Here is a 21,632-nt window from a genome sequence, read left to right as displayed (position 1 = left end):
ATTCTGCACTGGTCCCGTCACTCCTTCCTATTTTCTGTGCTCTTTTGCCCATATTATGTTACTTTGTGATTGTCTTTTGTGGCTATCGAAATCCTAAGAAAACCTTACATCTATTTCTGCTACAGAGTTTTCATCAAATTGACACATTTTACCTTTCTTTTCCTTCACTTCTTTTTGAAGAATATGCAAAATCTTCCAGACTGTTTCTTGCGACTCACCATAATTCCTTATTTTAGATTCAAAGATTTCAAAAGAGAGGCCAATAAAAATGGATACTATGCAGCTCTAAGGAAGCTGACACAGAATAATCACTTACTTCTGCTTTTAATATAATGTACCTGCACATGGTGCAGAGGCCATAGAATTTTGCTCTTCATGTGGCTGTCTGCTCTAATACTAAAATCAAAACCCCAAATCCAAATATCCATGAGCTTCGGGGATGTCTGAGTCCAATTCTAGATCTGAATTTGGAGGCTTCATCCCACAAATATAGGACACATAAAAATCAAACCCTGAGGATAAGCGTGTGGTTGAAGAACAAACTGTATTCTTTTACATGCTGCCAATATACAAAGAGGCGTAAAACGGGTGAAAGGATTCATTTTCCATGCTAAAAATCTATTAGCTGTACCCCATATTTTACTGAATTTGCAATCTTTGTGGTTATGGAAATGGAAATATTAAGGCCTGATGTAACTTAAGCATACCTCTACTATAATAACCAGTAAATGTAGGAATTTATATTATTGTCTAGTTCTATCAGCTGCTGTCATCGATTTGCAAAATTAGACCATACAATAAAGCACTGAAAACATCCCAGTATTTCAAACTAACATGCATTTGAGGCGAGTTAATTTTGCTATCCATGTTCATATCCACAAAATAGAACACTATGACCTAAAGACTGTTTTAAAAATGGTATACTGCAGCCTCTTTTAAAAATTAGCTTGTTTATACTTTCAGAAGGTTCTCGGTAATTCATTTTCTCGCCATTTTTTCTTCACAAGTAGAAAGCTAGTTCATTTGTGAGTCCATAGAATGAACTGTGTTCTCTGGAGTTCCAGAACGTATTCTCTACCCAACTACTGACAAGTACTGTATCTTAAGATTCTTATAGTACTGTACCTAAGCTTATTTGCAGTAGATTGCTATTGATCTTGGGATTTAATCAGAAGCATTAGTTTAAAATTGGAGCATCCCACACCACAGAACGGTATCATAGGAAAAATCTTAAAATTTAATGAAAACTTTCTATTTTTAAAAACAGTAATATCATAACTCTCTATGAAGTTCTATACAGAAGATTTTATGCTATGTATCAGAGTCATTTGGCTTGCACAATGAATGTTGTGGTATCAAATTTCAGCTCTAACAACTGGCATTAGAAACTGCTAACCCACCACCCTTTGTATCTTCTGGATTTTAAGCACATACAATACTAACAATGGCCAGCCTGATATTTCAGGGAAGAAACTTCCCAATGTAGAAGACATTATTATTGATTTTTCTCATCATATATTGTAATATATTGCATATCTAATTTCTACTGAAGTCAACCACAACAATTGTTTTGTACAAGTACACTGTTCCTAAAACAAATAGATTGTTACAAGATACTTCTAATATGGTCATATGGGCGTTCTGAGGTGGTAAGACTCAGAAAGGAAAAGATTGTGTTTCAGTTATTCATTATATGCAAGAGTGTATAGCCTTTAAAAGCAGGTTCCATCTTTCAATTTAGTTCCACTTCTCTGACCCTCCTTTATTCTTATTCCAAGTTTTCTGTCAAGTGATGTGGAAATTCATTCATACCTGACTACGACTGTGTAATAACAGGTTTCATTATCCAATTCCACATATCTAGCAAATCAATGTCTTACCTTTTAAATGTAAACCTCTTCCTCTGAGGCACAGTGAATTACCATACTAGCCATTTGCTTCTGATAATCTGGGTTCAAAACTGTATTTAGTAACGTGAAAAAATAGCATCCTAGTGCCTGATTCTAACAGCTCTCTCAGGCACAAGATGCCTTCATTTTTATTACTTTCCTTCAGACACTTGCGGATGCTGATCACTAACAACCCTAAGATAAATAACCAGACAACAGCTGAAATTACTATTGACCAGATCAGGATAGCTTAATACATTAAAACTTTTAAAACTGTCTGTTGTGGAGCAAGCGTGCCCATCCCCCATTTGCTATAGCCCCACGGCTGTGTGCCCCAACTCCCTTAGCCTCAGGGGTGCACCTTAATGGCTAAAGTCAATGTGGCTGGTCTCTCTCTAAGAACTTTATGGCCTAATAGCCAGAGTCAACATGGCTGCCCCTTCTATCAGGGTGATATGGCCTAATGGCCAGAGTCAACATGGCTGCCAATTCCCTCAGGGTATGTGGCCCAATGGCCAGAGGTAATATATTGGCCCTGGTGCATAGGACAGGAAGGCCTAGTGGCCAGTCAGTAGAATGGCCCTGAGTTGCAGGGCAACAAGGCCTAAGGGCTGAAGTCAGTAGGATGGCCCTGGTTCACAGGGCAGCAAGACCTAAGGGCCAGAATCAATAGTCACCCACCTTGTGGGATAATATGGCCTATGGGCATGCTGGGGAAGTGCGGCGCCACCTAGGGGTGTGTGGCACCTGGGGTGGGAGGATTGGGACTTCCCTGCTTCTCTGAGCCCCAGTCCAGGGCCGTTGCAGGGGTACTCAACACTGAGGCAGCGGGGATCCTCCGGAAACACACTGGCCAGTTCCCCGATTCTCCCACTGTATCAATGTTTAAGTTCCCTGGGCTAATTCCTACCCTGTCTTCTGTGGTAATTCTCCGGGGCCTTCAGGGTCCTCAGCCGGTGCAGCTCCTGGCAGCTCTGTCCCTTCTCTGGGTTCATCCAACAGCCTGGAATCCATCTGGGGCTCTGCATGCATTACTTCTGAGTTTGGAGCCTGTCACAGCTCCCTGCAGAGAGCTGGCAGTCTATGTCCTCTCCCTTCAGCAGCCAGCCCAACTGAGCTGGTTGGCTCCCTCTTATACTCAGCCTCCAGCTGGAGCATGCCCAGCAGGATTGAGGGGGCATGGCCTCCTCAGCCCACAGAGTACAGTTAACCCTTGGAGAACCAGTGTGTGGCAATCAGGCCCGGTAACACTGTCCCAGACCTTTCTTTTTTCTACAGATTCCAGGACTCTCCTTAGGTCTTATGTATGGAAGTTAAAGTTATAAACAAGAAGAAGAGATATTTGGTGTGGGGAAATATAAACACACCTTTGGCTATGTTGAAATGCAGTTGGGTAGATGGATTCTTTTTTAAAGTGGAACAGAATGAATGGAACTTCTCTCTCAACAATTGCTAATCTTTTTCTATAAGTCTTGGGGATCAATAATTGTGTTTTATTGATAAAACTTTCAAATGTGCTTACAGTTTTTATTATTTTCATATCAGGTAAAACTGCAGAAGCTGCATATCATTCAACATATTCTCCTGTAAGATCATTCAGATATACATCATGATATTTCGGGTGTAGTTCAATCCTACACCTTTTTCTACATATAGAGCTGGGTGAAAGTTTTCTGGCAAATAATAAATTCAGCCTTTGAACCAAAAAAATCAATTATTCACTCAAGTTCTACTATAATACAGAAAAATCTTAGCTCCCTTAATGAACAATATGCTGTCCTTTTTTCATTATTTTTATGAGTGCCCTATCAGATGAGTATTTTTACCAAATATAGACTCAGATTTGAGAGCCAGGAAGGACCATTATGATCATCTAGTCTGACCTCCTGCACATTGCCTTTTTTCTTAATTTATTTTTGTATAAGTTATAGCTCCTATAATAAAAACTGAATACTCTATGAACTAAATACTGCTTATACAATTACAGTTCATTTGAAGAATGCCAAATTTGATCCATTCATACTAGGTTAGTCCAGAAGGCTATTGCTGTTGCTTCTAGCTGACTTAAACCTCTGCCATAAAGAGAATAGGACAACAGCTCACATTTCCACGTCCTAATTAGATCCACAAAGAGTTAATAAACAAAGTACTATACAGAAGAACCATTCAGTAATAAAAAGTGTAACAATCTATTCCCAGCGCTAAATGTGTTTTCTTGAAAAATGGCACACCAACTCGGAATTCACCCAAATTCCAGCCCTTTGATCACTTGCATGTCAACAACTTCTGTGATCAAAAGTAAAATCTCCAAGATATTTATTCTTCAAAAACATCACATCTTTAACTTGTGCAAGTGTTACTGCTTATGCTGTGCATATCAGGTCTTTATTTCACAAAATGCAGGCTCCTGAAACTTGTAAGTATTATTCACATAAACGAACCCATACCAAGAAGAATTATGATATCTGGGACAAGCAGCTAATTACAATTAAAACAGCATCCAAAGAAAGGAGACATCTTTTGGAGGAAACTCAGTTTCTGGTCCAGGTCACCACAGATCACAAGAATTTAGAATATCTTCAAATGGCCCGTAATACACCCACAGATCAATGGACAGACAAAACTGGTAAATCAAATCCTCAAGCATTACCTTTGATCTTTTCTTAACTACTGTTAAGACGACTGGGTCACTCTCCTGCCCTATGGCAAATTTGCTTACAATAACTCAATCCATGCCTCCATCTGACACAGTCCATTTTCACTGTTGTCTCCATTTAATCACACCTGCAGACTCACAAATTCCTGCTGCAACAGACCACATTATCCACTTCATCAAGCACACCACGAACTTACAGAGCATCCTGTAGCCACCAAAGAAATATATAAACGCTATGCTAACTGAGACCACTAAGTTGCACCAACACTAAGAGTGGGTGATCAGATCTGGCTGTCTGCTATACATCTCATATTCTCCCACCCATCGGCCAAATTAGATCATCAATTCCTGAGTCCATTCGAGATTGTTGAACAAGTCAACCTGGTAGCATTCAGACTCCAGCTGTCTGAATCCCCGGAAGTCCACCTGCTTTTTCATGTGTTCCTACTGAAGCTCTACTCAAAAAATTCCTTTCCTAGCCTCTCTGCTTCACCTCCCCCTCACATGGAGGTTCAGGGTCAGGCAAAATAAAAAGTCTGAGCAATCCAGATTGCTCTTGTACCTGCTCTAGGTCCTGCCCTTCTACATCCTTGACACCCCAACTCAAACCCCCGACTCTGCTTCCTGACCACATCTCTGGTTCACCCATTGGCTCTGGCATTCAGCTTTTGATGCCTGGCTTTGAGCCTTTGTCTATACTCTTGACCACGCCACTGGGTGTCTTGTGGCCCAGACTCTTGGCTCCAGCTTGGCTCTATTCCAACTTCCAGGCCTGTTCACTCCCATGGCCCTAACCATTAGACTTGAGTGCCCAAGTCCCCACCACGATATTGACACTATTAATAATGAAATGTAACAACGACTGAGTTTTGGATAAAAGCTCCTGAAATAACTGGGCATAAAGAGAAGGTCCCTATACCTGCAACCAGACATGAGAAGGAAAGAAATGTGGCATTTGGATCTGCTTGGCCTGTATATAGCCTCAGCTCCAAACTTTCAGTTCCAAAAAGGGGAACTTCTGTAGTCCTGACAAGAAACACTTTCCAAACCTCAGCAATGACGGAAGCACATCCCACCACAAAGAATATGCTACCTCCAAAAACTATCACTTGTTCTGGTTCAAGGAGCCCCAAATCCTTGTTTTCCTTCAAGACAGTTCAGGACAGTCACTATGTTTTGATAATGAGAGGTTCGGACCCACAAAACCACCTTTGCCGTATCATCACATACAGTACCTAAATCTTATGGTTTACATCTGTGAACAGGCAATGAACACTCATAATGAATTATTTCAAGGCATACTTTAGGGTCCAATGCATAAAAGTGTTATGGACCATTCCACTTTCTCATTCATTAATGCTGAAAATTAAGTAATACACTGAAGAAGAAAAGTTCACTGCTCTGCTCAGGGTTATGACTACTGGAGCTACTACAGACTAATCCTCCGCATCCAACACTCATGGCTTACCTTCCCCAGGCTAATAAATAAATGAATAATACTAATAATATAATATACAGGTCATTCTAGGGGATGAAATCAACTGATACCATTCCCCTCTCCCAGTATTAAATGGAAAGTCACATTCTAGTCATAAAACCCTATACACAATTAGTCCAAGAGTTGAACAGAGGGGCAACATAGTTCAGAAACAATGCAGTGTAGTCTAGTGCCTAGGGCATGCAACCAGAGACCAAACATATGGGATTTATCCCTGACTACCACTGGATTGTTGTGTGTCCTTGACCAAACCATTTTCCTGTAGCTCAATGTCCCCAATGTCTCTAAACTGGGGACAGTGACACTTGCCTCTTTGTGAAGTTATTTGAGCCTATGAAATTAGAATGATAAATAAGTGCACTTATTCTTACTAATGCTACAGTGATTGCTTTAAACTTCCCTATTTTCCCTTTGATAACTTGGTACAGTTACCACAGTACTTCTTATTGGCTGTACTTGGCACAGGGAATATTGTAAAAGCTATAGTAATGTTATATAGTTACAAAGACTGTTTAAAAGATTTTAAGAGCAACCGCTGTACAGGCCAAAATATTTTAAAAGAGGTAAGCTCTTATTTAGGCATCAAAATAAGCGGCCACATTTTCAAGTGATCAGCGTGTTGGGAGCTGAAGCCTTTTGAAAATCTGGCCATAAATGCAACAATGGGTAGAGCCCTGCGTGCATACAAAAATGTGGATCCACATCTGATCTACATCCGCGAGAATCAATTTACATCCGATCCACCAACCGCAGCCTCTCTCTTCTATGGCATCCACACTCGCAGCTCTGGTCCCCCAGATCAGCTGTTTGAAGGTTTGTCCTGCCATAGCCACAACCACTGATCAGCTGTTCAGAAACCAGCCCCTCCAAGCAGCTGCCGAACAGCTGATTGGCAGGGTCCCACCAAACAGCTGATTGGCATGGTCCCACCAAACAGCTGATTGGTGGCTGGCCAGGGGAGCTCTGCCAGCAGCTGACTGGCAGCCGCAAGGGGGGGACCAAACAGCTGATTAGTGGCCAGTCCTTGGGACCCCCACTGAACAGCTGATGGATGGCCAGCCCCTCACCCCTGATTTTAAAGGCGGGGAAGCAGCCTCAAAGGCCATGAGCTGCAGACAGCTGCTTCCCCACCTTTGAGATCCGCATCCGATCCACCATGCACATAAATGGTCCGCGGATATAAAGTAGGTATCTGCGGATTTGCAGGGCTCTAGCAATGGGAGCTACTGGGTGTTGGACTCCTTTGATAATCTGGCCCTGACTGAGTGCTGAACACTAGAAAATCTGGCCCTGAAGTCTTATTTGAACCTCATCCTAGAAGCTCAAATCTCTATCCACCTGAGCTAGAAGAAGTAACTCTACCAGCAGATAGAAAGTAGACTACTGTTTTTCTCATTGAGGGCAGCCACTTGGAGACATTATTACACAAACTTACAACACTTCCTGTTGAACTGATTATAGCATTTACACATGAAAACAGTAACAGCTGGTGAGAAAAAGTAAGAGACACATGCAAAGGGGAACAAAATATGTTTTGTTTTCACATGAATGGAGACTGAGTAAGTCAGAGATGCAGGAAGGCCATTCTAGACATCAGGAAAAGAGTGCAAAAGAGATAGCTGTCACCAACACAGAAGTATTGTGCTAATGGATAAAGAGGAGACCAGTTTTAGGCAAGCATAATGAGTGGGGAGTGAAGGGACATAAACAGGTTTATGATCAAGTTTCTGGAGGTGAGTTTAAAAATAAAGAAGGCTGTTCTGAACCAAACCCTGACGTGAATAGAGAGTCAGGAGAGTTATTTACTGTGGAAATTGTGTGGTCATGTCTCCTTGTACTGTGTATGCAAATAGGCAAACAGCATAGTTCCTCATGTAGTTGAGTGTGACAAGCTGAAATGTTCAGTTTACCTTCCCCACAAGCACAACAACAAAGGAGAAGATGGTGCAACAAGTAGAAAAACATTCTGTAAAGAAAAGCACCCAGCTGCCACAGTGGAAGGATGGAGGAAACTAGGGTTCTTTATGTTGTGGTACTGATGATGACAGAGTGGGATATGTCTGCACCAAATTGGGAACTCTGTTTTGTTTTATAACCTCTATTTTGTATTGTGTTCTGAGCATATTTGACCTTATCCAGAGCAAGGTTACTGAGTTGCATTCCAGATAGCTACCTGTCTAGGAAAGGTGCTTGTTGAAGGCCATCGCTGAGAAGCTATCACAGAACAACCTACAGCCATCACTTTTGACTGTCTCTCAACTGCTGGCCCAACCCCATGAAAAAATGGACTTTCTACACAAGGGCACCAGCAATGACTCTACAGCTTCTCAGCCTTAGTATGTGGCAAAAGGAGACAGGCTGTATTGAAGACGAGATGCTTCTCTGAGCCAAGGGAGCAGACCATCACTGCAAGGAAGCAGGACTGTCTGGAAAGAGAGAAGGCAGGAGGAACTTTCCTAACTTGAAACACTGACAAACCTCATGCTTACCAAAGGAATGAGATCAGACATGGGAAGGGTGTGTCTCAGGACCTTTGTTATTTTTCAAAGATCTGTAACTCTCTAATGCTGTTTAAAAGTAAAGTGACTGTGGTTAAGAAATTCCATTGTTAAACCCGTATTCCTAGTTCTCCTGCTATGTTGTTCCCAAGAGGGTTAAACTAGAAGCTAGAGTGCCCACAGCTTGGTCAAACTCTGGGGGAGCATGTGTATGTGACTGCAGGGAACTAAGGATCTAGGATAACTCGTCTGTGGAGTCCCACATCCCATGAAAGATCTCTAACAAGAGGTCTGAACCTGGGAGCCTGTGGAAGCTAGAAACAGTGACTAGACTCTACCCTGATCCAGTCAGTTTGGAAGTATTTGGGATTCAGAGGTTGGATCCACTTACAACTGACTGATGTCCATACAAAGCAGTACTTGGCCAGGTGGTGACCCTGATCATTTTATGTGACATAAGTCCTTGGCCAGTGAGAGATGAGGGTACCCTAGCTGAGAAATTTACAATGGTTGAGGTGAAAGGATATGAAAGTAAGAACAGGGGTTTCAACAGAGGTGGAAATGAGGCAGTATTGAACACTGATAAGACTGGAAAATAGTGACAGAGCACAGGTAGCACATAGTGGCCTTAAACTGGCTGCAGATAGCCAATATAGAACTGCAGGGCCATTGTCACTCAGTGGAATGCTGGCAGAGCCATCTCCACTGCTTCCTGTTCCAGTCTCCCACTACTCCTGATAGAAGGGAAAGAAAGGTGTGTGTAGGAGTTATATTGGAAACATGAGGCGGGGATTGGGAAAGGAGACAGGGTGATGGGGGACAGTGGAATAGAGCTGTATTATGTCCAATCCTTAAAAGGACCCAGATGTCTCTCAATCAGGGACACACAACCAGCTCACCCGCTCCATTCTATGTAAGGAGAATCAAGGCCAAAGAGAGGTATAAACATAGGAGATTCAGTATCTGGATCCTCTTTAGATGTAGTGGAGAGGGGGAGCTACATGGAGCTGGTTGAGCACAGTATGATGATATACAAAATAAGCAGTAAAAAGACTAATGAATAAATTTAACCTATTAGGCAGGAAGGCTAGAAGTGGAAGCTGAGCTTTTCACTAATTGTCATGCTGCAGAATATTCATTTGTGATATAAAATGAAGAACAATTATCACTGCAGTCTTTTAATTATGAAATCAAAACAATTCTGTTCCTGTGTATATCAATGTTTTAAGTGTATTTCCCCATATCTATTAATTCCTTAAGCAATTTGTTCTGATTCACAGAGTTACAAAAACATTCCTAGACCTTTATAAAGAAACAAAAATCCAAAATAACAGAGAAAGAGTTGAAGACCAGCAGCTGCACATCTGAGATTAGGTCTGATGTGACAATCCCATACCCTGCCTACCTGCCATAAATTAAAATGTGTATGAATGCCAGTTGGGTACAAGTTATTCACTCATTTTATAGCCCATATCTGATTTTTTATTCAGCTATGTGTTCCTTAAAGTAAAAAAGGTGCATACGAGCACAGGCTTGGATATGTTGTATGTACAGTAGAACCTCACTAATTCATACTTTAAGAATCCACACATCCCATAATTCACATGCCCAAAATGGCAGTCTCTCCTTATTCAACAAAGGTTTCAAAGTAGAATTCTACCATAAACTTATAGAAGTATGTTCTTAAAGATGGTGAAATAACAGTTAATTTATCTGTCTAGGCTCTATGACAGCCTCCATTACCATGGTATCAAAGCCCCTTCCCAATTATTTAAAAAAAAAAACAAATAAAAAAAACCCAATCTTTCTCTCATTTGTCCCAATCTGTAGGAATAAATAGTTTGATTAGACTGCAGTTGTGTATGTGAGAAAGAAAGAGAGCACTACCAGAGTGTATGGGAAAGCATAAAACTGTTGCAGAGAGAAAGCTTGATCATGAGTTTTGCATTTCGTTCTGAACAAAGTGAGTTAGTAGTGGCCCTTCTTATACATTATGAGAGTGGGTTCCTTAGTCTACTTCCAGTCAAAGGGTCATCTCACAAGCCTTCCCCATCGGTTGAGAATTTCATTGTGTCAATGGAACATAGCTATCATGGGAGCTCATTGCTTTATATGGAAAGGCAACCTGTCAGGTAACCAGGTACAATCCCATGAAGGGCTTAGAACATCTGGACAGAGACTTTGAACCAGATTCTGTTCAATACAGAGCAAAGCACTGGGGCAATATATTCCTGGCAACCCATGTGACTATGCACATTAGCTGCTGCATTTTGTACCAGGTGGAGCTTTCCTAGCAAGAGTGGCTTCATTCCTAGAGTTGCAACAATCAACAGAACATAGAGTTGTGGGAGAAGATCTGGGGTCAAGACAAAAAAAATGGGGGGAGCAGATGGGAGATACAGCAATGTCAGGCTTATTTAAGCCAAACTAGGGCTTTAGGCATATCTCAGATGGGGTCTCTCTGCTATGGTCTCACCCTTTATACTTTGGCCCAGACACCTGCTTGAGATGGTAGCAGCCAGGTCTTCCCTTCCCTGGGCTGACGGGAAACGTGGCAGTATCTGTGCCTCTTTCCTGTTCCAGCCACTTAGAGACCATGCTCCCCATTCCCTTCTCAGAAGCTGGGACTGCACATCATAGGGCCTCCTGCTCCAGTTGGGTAGCAGGGCAACAACCCTGACCCCATCTAGCTGGCTGGGGGAGGCAACAGCTGCAGTAGCCAGGGAACTCGCCCTCCTTCCCCCATAAACTCTGAGGAACTGTGAGGTCCTGCCCCTCTGAACTGATGACAGTGTCTTCCTCCTCACAGCAGAGTGGCAAAAATTGCAATAGAGCCACAAAAGAGTAGCAGACTTCCCTCCCTGCCCCCCCCCCAAAAGCAACAGGGGCATGGTCTAGTTTGGTGGGTGGGCCAGATGTCTTCTTACCTAGCTCTAGTGACTTCCCTTCCTTCCGCTGCTGAAGGCTCTCTATAGATCCAAACACTCCTAACTGCAGCAGTTACACCCAGTTCACATTTTGAAACTTCTTTTCATATCTCGGAGAGCTGGGGGCTTAGGTTATTTTTGTTTTAAAACTAAAGCAGGGATTCTGAACTCACCACCTTATTGTGATAGGGGTCCTTGACCCAAGTTTATTGGTGCCTACCTTTAATCTAGCCCTTGGCAAATCTCTGGAGATAGAGGTCAGAGTACAGGACCTGGAAGAGGTTGGACTGTCTGGGAGAGAGAGAGGAGATACATGGACAGCCTAAGAAGAGGAGATGAGAGGATAAGGTTGTGTGTAAGAGAGTGGCAGGGTAGTTACACATCTCTGATCAAATGTATTGATTTTGCTGACATTTAGAGGGTGAGGCAATGAACTCTAAGGCAATGAGCACAGGGTTGGGAGTCAGAAAGGGTGTAATATTCTAAACTCCCAGCTCTGGCACTGATTAGCTGTGGGATTTCAGACACATCATTTCATCTCTTCCTCATCTGGGATTCAAATTTGTCCTCTGGCACCTGGGTGTTGTTCTCACATAAGTGAAGACAGACCCAGTTCCCAATGAAATGGGGGTAATAATAATTAATCACCTCAAAGAGTTATTGTGAGAATTAATTAGCATTTGTACAATGCTCTGAACACGTGAACCATTAATTAAGTGTTAAGTATGATTATATTTCTGTTCCAAGCACTGCATGACTGGCCTTAACATGTCCCTCATTAGTGTCTAATGCTGATGTCAGTAACACAAAAATATTAAAAAATGAAATCTGTCTTCTTCCTATCAACCCCATAATTAAATTCCAAATAAAACTATCTTAGCAATTCACAAACACATTTTTTAATTTTTAACCTAAAATAGCAACACAATTTTGAACAACCATTTAGAAAAGAAATTCCAGTGGGATTTGTGTTTATTATGGCATTTATCACCCCTCCTTTAGTACTGCCTGTTTGCAAATTGTTTTCATGTTTGCCTGGGGGTTTTGCTTTCCAGGGTCTTATTAACAAGCTGGTGCTCTGTAAAAGTCATGTAAGCATTTGACTATTGGGGAAAGCTATAAATCAGAGCATAACCATGTTCAAAGCAGTCCATAATTCCATCCCTTATTGATTCCTGTTCTCTGCCCCCTTCATTCACTTCCACCATTCTTTCTTCCATCCACTCTTTAGGCCTTGGACTGCATGACCACAAGCTTGCACTGAGATATCTCGATTCTCCCTTTTCAAAATTTCCAGAAAACTCAACTGTTTAATTAAATATTCCAGCTGAAACATCCACTTCTATATTGTTCCATATTTTGCCTACTTATACTATATAAATAACAACACATCTTCCCAAACATAAGGTATTCCAGATGTCACAGAGTTTCAAAGATATTTAATAAATACAGGCTAACAGTACATTAAAATAACTCCCCTGCTTTGTAATAAACTCCAGAAAGCAACAGTTATATTCATTCTCTGTTCTTTATACACAAACTTGACATTTTTGTTATTTCTAACTACAGTACAGGACCTACTTTCCTTCTTTTGATGTTAATATACTGTTCAACTAGGAACATGCAATAGGCAACCTTAGAAAGTTCCCATTTACTTCCCCTTTTTAAAAAAACACTATTTAGGATATTTTCAGTATTCTCTTTATAGTATTCTCTGCAATTGGAATGGGGAATTATCACAAATATCAGAAAGTTAAGAGCACCTACTGTATACAATACTTTCCAATAATTGTTTTAAGCCTACCTAATACATACATAGTTTTGATAGCTGTATTTATCAGCAAACTGCTTGATGTTATGTTTTAAAACTTTGGCAATAAAAGCAGTTTAAAAAGTAACAACAAAACTCACCGGGAAGTACAGGAGGAGTGATCCAAAAAGGATAGTTTCCAAAAGAACCAGGCCTGAAGCCCTGATGCTCTAGAAAATACAAAAGAATGCAAGACATTAGAAAATATTAGACATTTGCTATTTAGGTTCTGAGCTATTTATGACAGAAAACTTCATATTTGTCTGTATAGTACCTGGCACAATAATTACCAATAAATATTATTAATCCTGATAAAGTAGTTCAAGTTTCATTGATTTCAACCATAAAATATCATTCCCTCTTTAGCTTTTACTGTTGTTTAACAGAAGACTGTTTAGATAGCCTTTAATGCTGTCACGTTTTGCCTTTGAATGTACATAAGTTGATTCAGACCATGGGAGCTGCAATGATGAATCTAAGGGCAGAATTTTGTCTGTACTGTTTGAATTTCATACAGTCCTTCAACCTTTTCACATGCATATATAATGATAATAAACTGGCTTCTGTAATATGTATGAATATTCTAATATTTTATTATATACCAAAAGTGGCATTTTAGAATGAAAGCATACAACTTTATCCCCTCCCCCCCCCCAAAACTTTTATGTGAGAATACTGATACTTTTAAGGCGTCTAAACATACCCAAGTACTGTATCCCTTAATCCTTTCTATGGCACTCACAGGCCAAAACATTATGTTCCCATTATCATTTGCTTATCGTTGTAAGTAAAATAAAAATGGATCAATCCTCTCCTCCCACTACAAATTTTGTTGCAATAAGTTAAATGATCTTTATACAGAACATCTACAGCTTATATAATAAAATAAGATAAAATAAGACTACTTCATCCAACATGCAGTCATAAATCACTCTATAAAACACATTGTTTTCCTTTCAAACAAGGCAACTTTAAAGTAGGCTGACTCTCCTTAGAAAGGCAGGATGGCAGAAGGCCCCTTTGAAAAATCCCCTGGCTTCCCATTAAGAAAATTCTTTTATATCCTGGAATCAATGCGCCATGCAAATCTCTCCTGTGATTTTGGTTGGGGACCACCATATCTGTTGTAAATAAGGCAGTTATTTTTAAAAGTCTTTTTGAAAATGTTTTACAGAAGAACTGGGGCCAAGGAATCCTTTTTTCCCTTGGCCAAAGACTCTGCAAGGAACTGTCCAGATGAACTCATTCAGGGAATTCACAATCAGACTGTGACAGGACGTACCAACCCCACATTGGTGAGGCGTGGGTTAAAGGGTTGCTCTGGACACAGGAAGACACATCCCCTCACCCCCTGGTGGACATGCTCCTAGTACAGGGAGAGCTCAAAAGGGAGCAACAATTTAGCTCAGTTTGAGCTGACTGAGCAGGAGAGCAGTTGGGTGCTGCAGCCTCCTAGAGAGAAGCTGCTGGGGCTCATAATCAAGCTGCTCCAGGCCTTTCAACCACTGAGGATGACAAATCACTGCAGAGAGGGGAAGATGCTCCCGGGAGTGACCCAAAAGGATTCCTAGGGGGACCCCAAGACAAACCCTGTGGTGCAGATGAAGGAACAGAAGGAGTAGGAAGTGACCCAGGGAACCAGGTAGTAAGAGTGCCCATGTCTAGATCACATGTCTGGACCATTATTTTGACAGGCCCTGGATTGGAACACAATAGAGCCAGGTAGCCCTGGAGTCTTCTACTCCCAGCCACTGGCTCTCACCACTGAGCAACACAGTCACTGAATCCTGCCGATAGGGCGGCCTCTGACTCTTGCCATTGGGAGACACAACCACTGCACCGCTAGGCAAAACAGCCACTGGGTGGCACAATCCAGAGTATCGCCACTAGGTGGTACTGCCAGAGTTGGACTCATAACCTCCTTTGACATTGACTAACAGATTCCCTTATCTCAATAACAATTACTTCAGATGATCACTGTTACAAGTATCCAATGTGCTTCATGGGACAGTAAGAACTGCCCAGTTTTTCAATCTGTCTTTGTATTATGGCACCCAATGGCTCCTAACTGACTTGGAGCTGTGTTTAACATCATTTCCAACAAAAATGTTTTTTTGCAGCTGTGACAGCTCAGAGCCAGTGGGTGACCCATGGCATCATTACTGACAGGCACTAGCAATGCCTCACTTAGCATCCTTAAGAATGTGGAGGTCCACTTCAAGAATGCTTCTCTGGGTGCTGCAGTGTTTTTCAACTATTACCCACGTCAAACCTTCTGTTTTTAAACAATAATCAAGAACATAAGAGTACTGCAGCTCTAGGTGCCTCTCCATACCAATGACACACAAGGTAAGTCGAGGTTAAGGCCTTTTTGAAGGTTGAGACTCATTAGTTAGAGGTTATGAATGATCTCTTACTGCCTTTAAATTGAAGTCAGATGGCCATTCAGTCATGCAAGACTTCAGCAGCTTTTAATATGATGAGCACAGGTTGATGCTTCAGCCACATAAGGCATGTCTACACAATCTGCGAAGCGAGCCTCCCAACCCAGGTTGACAGACTTGGACTAGAGGGTCTACTGCTAGCGTGCTACTAGGGTGCTATCTACACAGCCAAAGTTGCAACTCAGGCTGCAGCTTCGGCTCTAAAGCCTAGGGAGGGGAGTGGGCTCCAAGCTCCAGCCCAAGCTGCAACTTCAAAGCAATTTCTGCGCAGTTCTTGTTAGAGCGCTAGGGTGAGCCTGACTAATCCAAGTTCTTTGATCCAGGCCAGGAAGCTTGCTTCAATGGGCAATGTAGACATACCCATAAGGACTTTATTAATGTGTCTGGGACCTCACATGATTCAAGTAATAACTTGCTTAAATCTTCACTAAAAAGTTAATTGTGAACAGATGCTTAACACAATTAATATCAATAATGAGGGGGGAAGGAATATAAACCAGAAAAATGAAATAACAGGTTCAAGAATATTTAGATAAGTTCAAGATGTGTTCAAACTGGTAGGGCTGGATGAAATTCACCCTCAGGTACTTAAGGAACTAACTAAAGCAATGTCAGAACCATTAATGGTTACCTTTGAGAACTCCTGGAGTACAGGTAAAGTGCCAGAAGACAAACATAGTATCTATCTTTTAAAAGGGAAACAAAGAGGACCCAGGGAATTATGCACCAATCAGCCTAACTTTGATACATGGAAAGATCCTGTAATAAATTGTTAAATAATTGATTTGTAAGCACCTAGAGGACAATAGGGTGACAAATAATAGCCAGCATGGATTTATCAAGAACAAATCATGCCACAACAACCTAATATCCTTTTTTTGGCATGATTACTGGCCTAATTGATAGGGGGGAAATGATAGATGTGATATAGCATGATGTTAGTAAGGCTTTTGACATATCTCATAAGTGTTCTTAAGCAAGGTCCATCAGTTCCCATAAGCAAACTAGGGAAATGTGATGCCCAAGACTGGACACAATACTACAGCTGAGGCCTCACCAGTGCTTCTAACAATGTTTCACCAACCATTTGCAGTCAGTGAAGAATGTAGAAGGACACTTGTGCTCTAAATGCTCACTTATGGTCATATTCCACAAGCCCAATGATTTCCTAAACAAGCTGCCTATAAAATGGTATGTTCTAAAATGGATCTGTTGAGTCTTAGAGATCTCACTGGGGAGGGACTGAATAAAATTGAAATCTCCTTACTGAACCTTCCCTTAACAGATATCTCTGCTCTGACATTTCAATGTTTTTAGGAGTTCACCTTTGTGCCTGGAATCAGAAGGTGATGAACCCTTTACGTGGTGTCCCCCAGGGCATGGATATTGAAAACCATGGACTTCTGTATCAGTTTGTCTTCTCCCCATGTACATGTCTGAAAGCACTCTCTTTTTGGAAGTGCTTTTAGTGTAATCACTCTCTTGCATGCGTTAGGATATTTTAATTCATATTTTATGTATTTATCATTTTAACTGCTTTGGCATATAGCACAGGGAACATGCATTAATACCTCTTGAAATTTTAATTCCCATGTAATCCAGTCTGAAGTTTTTAGGTTTCCCCAGTCCACTCCCTTAATATAAATCCACACAGCATTTCAATAGTAAACAAGGGGTCAGGAAGAAAAGAACAGTGAATAAAACAGTCTTGTTCAATCTCTCTGATTTCTAAATGGGAATGCTTTATGCCTTCTTGTGTCAGGAAGAAATCCGCATTTCTTCCACTCTGGGGAATCAACAAATATCTGTGTTGAAATAGTGCAGCTATCTTTGGGCATTGTTGCTTTCCCATAGGCTGACAAGCCACGCAAATTCTTTGATTAGGGAAGTTTATCCTAAACTTATCCATATTTTTCTCTGGAATGGCTCTCACAGCATGATCCTACATACTTTAAACAGAGTTATAAAGCACATAAATTAATGTGATTGGAACAAATTTAGCACAATTTTCTTAAGAGTTAATTGTGCCTATCTGACAGCAGAATTGTTTGAAAAAGCTAACAAACAGTAGATAATACACAACTGGTTCATTTTATTTACTTAGACTATGAAAAGGTTTGGACTATGGGGCAAATGAACAAGAAATTAAAATTGTAAAGCCTGCTGGCAAAGCAAAGTTATTTGGTTAGTCAAAACTAGTGAGGCTTGTGAATTCCATAAGGATTGTACAATATTAGGCCCTGATCCTGCAAAGACATACACAGATTTTTAATTTTAAACTTGTGGATAATTCTTGGAGGGTGTGAACCCCTTATTCCAACTGGCAAGAGGGTTAGAAGAATACATTCTGGTTCAAATAATGTCATGTGAGGCCTTAAATGAAAGCCAGGATCACACTGGTCATTGCTACTACTGTGAAATGTATGTACACATACTACGTAAGGAGTTTTATATATATATACACACACACACACACACACACACACACACATTTTCTTAGATTCTGCATCACAGCAGAGGTGGAGAAACAGGTTTTCTGTGAGACAAAAGATGATTTATTCACCAGTCTCACTGTTAATTGAGCATTGTAAGCTAACACAATGGATGCCCATTTACATACAAAGTTATCAAAGAGATGTAATGTTAACAGGGAAAAGCATGTAGGAAAAACAAACCATGAGGGGATATCCTGTCTCAGAGTACAGAAAATGAACTTTGGGGATATAAGAAGAACGCAGAGAAGATACTCCTTTATCCTGCACCTAGGAAGTAAATGGGTAGTGCATTTACATTAATGAAAACTGGATCTCAGACAACATTAGGTGAAATGCTGCGGAAAAGACTTTGGGTCAGATAAGTTTCTTTAGACAAGAAAGTAACTAATTAAGTTTAGTCTCTGGAAAGCATGTTATGATTTTGTTTTATACACAACCTTTTGTTTCCAGCGTCCTTATTCACTATTACTTGACTCTTGAATTTTTGGTAATATGTTTATATGTGAAAACAAGGATAAATTTATCTCAGTGCTTTCTGAAATTCAGTGTTGATAAGTGCAAAGTAATGCACACTAGAAAAAATAATCCCAACTATACATACAAAATGATGGGGTCTAAATTAGCTGTTACTACTCAAGAAAGAGATCTTGGAGTCATTGTGGATAATTCTCCAAAAATATCTGATCAGTGTGCAGTGGCAGTAAAAAAAAGCTAACAGAATGTTAGGAACCATTATGAAAGGGATAGATAATAAGACAGAAAATATCATAATACCACTATATAAATCCATGGCATGCCCATACCTTGAATACTGAGTTGCCCCATCTCAAAAAAGATATATTAGTATTGGAAAAGTTATAGAGAAGGACCACAAAAATTATTTGGTTTATAGAATAACTTCCATATGAGGAGAAATTAAAAAGACTGTGACTGTTCGACTTAGAAAAGAAATGACTAAAGGGAGGTAAGATAGAGGTCAATAAAGTAATGAATGGTATGGAGAAAGTGAATACAGAAGAGTTCTTTACCCCTTCACATAACACAAGAACCAGGGGTCACCCAATGAAATTAAAAGGCAGCAGGAAATATGAAACAAACAGAAGGAATTACTTCTTCACACAATTCCACAATCCTGTGGAACTCACTGCCATGGGATGTTGTGAAGGCTAAAACCATAAATGGATTCAAAAAAGAATTAGGTAAATTCATGGAGGATAGATTCATCAATGACTATTAGCCAAGATCATCAGGGATACAACCCCATGCTCCAGGTGTCCCTAAACCTCTGACTGTCAAAAGCTGGGACTGGATGACAGGAGATGAATCACTCAATAATTACCCTGTCTGTTCATTCCCTCTGAAGTATCTGGATGTGGCCACTGTCAGAGACAGGATAATGGGCTAGATGGAGCAGTATGGCCATTGTTATGTTCTTATGATATTAAACAAGGTGCTGATCCTGAACTGAATCATACAAGCTAGTGTGTACATTGTTCTCTTGGGGACAGCAGCCCTGAAATTTCTGTGCGTGTTCAGAAGATACGGTGCTAGACACTACAAAGGAATGCTTTGAAGGGGCTTCAGGACTGGGGTGCACCTATTGTTAACCTGCAAAGCAAAGTAAGGGCTGACATAGCCCAGAGAAGAGTGCTTGGGTGCCTAAGAAGTGGTGGTGTCCAGGAACTGACACCAGGTAAGCACAAGAAAGTCTTCCTCACGCTGGAGGCAGGGAGGCAACAAGGTGACGCACAGCTCTTGGGTACCCCGAGAACCATCACAGTAGGGTTAGGGCCTTATGTTACCGGACAAAAGGACAGTAGATGAACTTCAATGTGGACAACTGCAAGGTAATGCACATTAGAAGGAATCATTTACTTTACTCACGCAAACTGGGTTCAGAGATAATTGAAAAAAGATCCACACATTGGCCCAGACCCTCCTCTTAACATGAATGGAACCACAGTGATTTATGCCCACTGAGGATCTGGCTCATCACTGTGAATTGCTCAAGATAGTCCAATATTTTATTTGCTTTTTAAAATCATCATTGCATGTTGAGATGATGCCTTCATTAAGATGGAACCAGAGTAGTTGGGGTGAAGGTGGGGCAATTATGCAAGATATTCTATAGGATCTCAGGTTTTTTTTAAATTATGTTTTAGCCCTTCTAGTCCTAAAGAAAGTCCTTTGAATGTGAGAAGTTGGAGTAATTTATTGACTATAGAGGGATCTGGGAAAGTGCAACTCGATGTTTTTGACAAAAATGCATACAGTATGCCTTTTTTATATATTTTTACTGGGAAATTATCAAAATTATATGCACTGAATGTAAATGCTGCTCTTGGCTCTGTACAGCACAAACAAATTTTAAAAAGCAAATGATTACATATTAGTGTTTTGAGTTGTGCGACAGGGTGCATGGGCCCCATGCCTCTGTGAACCAGGAAGCAGTTAAGCACTTTCAGTGGGCAGAAAAGGGGCAAAGCAGAAGTTCCACCTGTGACCTGTCCATGCCCAGAGTAGCCACCTGAAAATGCCAAGGTCAGGGCAGGCTGCAAAAGGAGAGCAGATTCTCCCAGCACTGATGGGTGACACTGAAATCAGACTCCTCAACCAGCCACAAACAGTGCCTCTGATTCCCCACACTGGTTATCAAGAAGCTAGAACAAAAGATACACAGCCCCTTTTACTGCATTTCAGTCTCTGGCTCCCAATCAGCCACTAGGTCCAGTAAAGAGATAAGTTATTTAAAACTCTATGCTCTTTACCAAAAGTTCTCCTGAGCCCAAAAGGTCAGCCACATTACCAGACCAATGTAAGTTTGGATCTTAGCCAATCCTTTAGTAACTGAAACTAAAGGTTTATTATAAAAGGAAAGAAAAACTATAAGAAAAATGATCGATGATTAAATCAATCAGATACATACAAATGATTCAAATGTCTATCTATATCAGGTTCTCTGTAGAATTGTGGAGTTTGCAGGCTTCTATAGTCCCTCTGATGTACATATAGTACCTGAATGGGTCTCAATTCTTTGATTTAGAGCTTGGGAGCTAGAGACTGAAATGCAGTAAAGGGGGCTGTGTATCTTTTGTTCTAGCTCCTTGATAACCAGTGGGGGGAATCAGAAGCACTGTTTGTAGCTGATTGAGGAGTCTGACTTCAGTGTCACCCACCAATGCTGGGAGAATTTGCTTTCCTTTTGCAGCCTGCCCTGACCTTGGTATTTTCAGGTGGCTACCCTGGGCACGGACAGGTCACACCACCATGATTGGAGTGGTATAAGAACCTAAATAGAATTCAATACACCCCTTGGCATGTGCTGACGACATTACACCCGCCCACAATTTGAGCTTAATTTTACACTGACACCACTGGATTCCTGCAACACGAAAGGGTTTTATTTCAGTTACCT

General features: G+C 40.9%; 1 protein-coding gene across 1 annotated transcript in view; it reads right to left on the bottom strand.

The window, feature by feature from the left end:
* Positions 1-21,632, bottom strand: part of GPR158 (G protein-coupled receptor 158) — a 287,041-nt gene that overhangs the window by 83,661 nt on the left and 181,748 nt on the right. The window contains exon 5 of the mRNA XM_067561715.1: positions 13,380-13,448. Coding sequence (XP_067417816.1) covers positions 13,380-13,448 — 69 coding nt within the window. The remainder of the gene's footprint in view (positions 1-13,379; positions 13,449-21,632) is intronic.

This window comes from Emydura macquarii, unplaced genomic scaffold (genome assembly GCF_026122565.2).
Source record: "Emydura macquarii macquarii isolate MOO-44397 ecotype Brisbane River unplaced genomic scaffold, CSIRO-AGI_Emac_v2 contig_2422, whole genome shotgun sequence".
NCBI lineage: Eukaryota > Metazoa > Chordata > Testudines > Chelidae > Emydura > Emydura macquarii.
The sequence above is the reverse complement of the archived record's forward strand: the minus strand, read 5'-3'. Positions and strand labels throughout refer to the sequence as shown.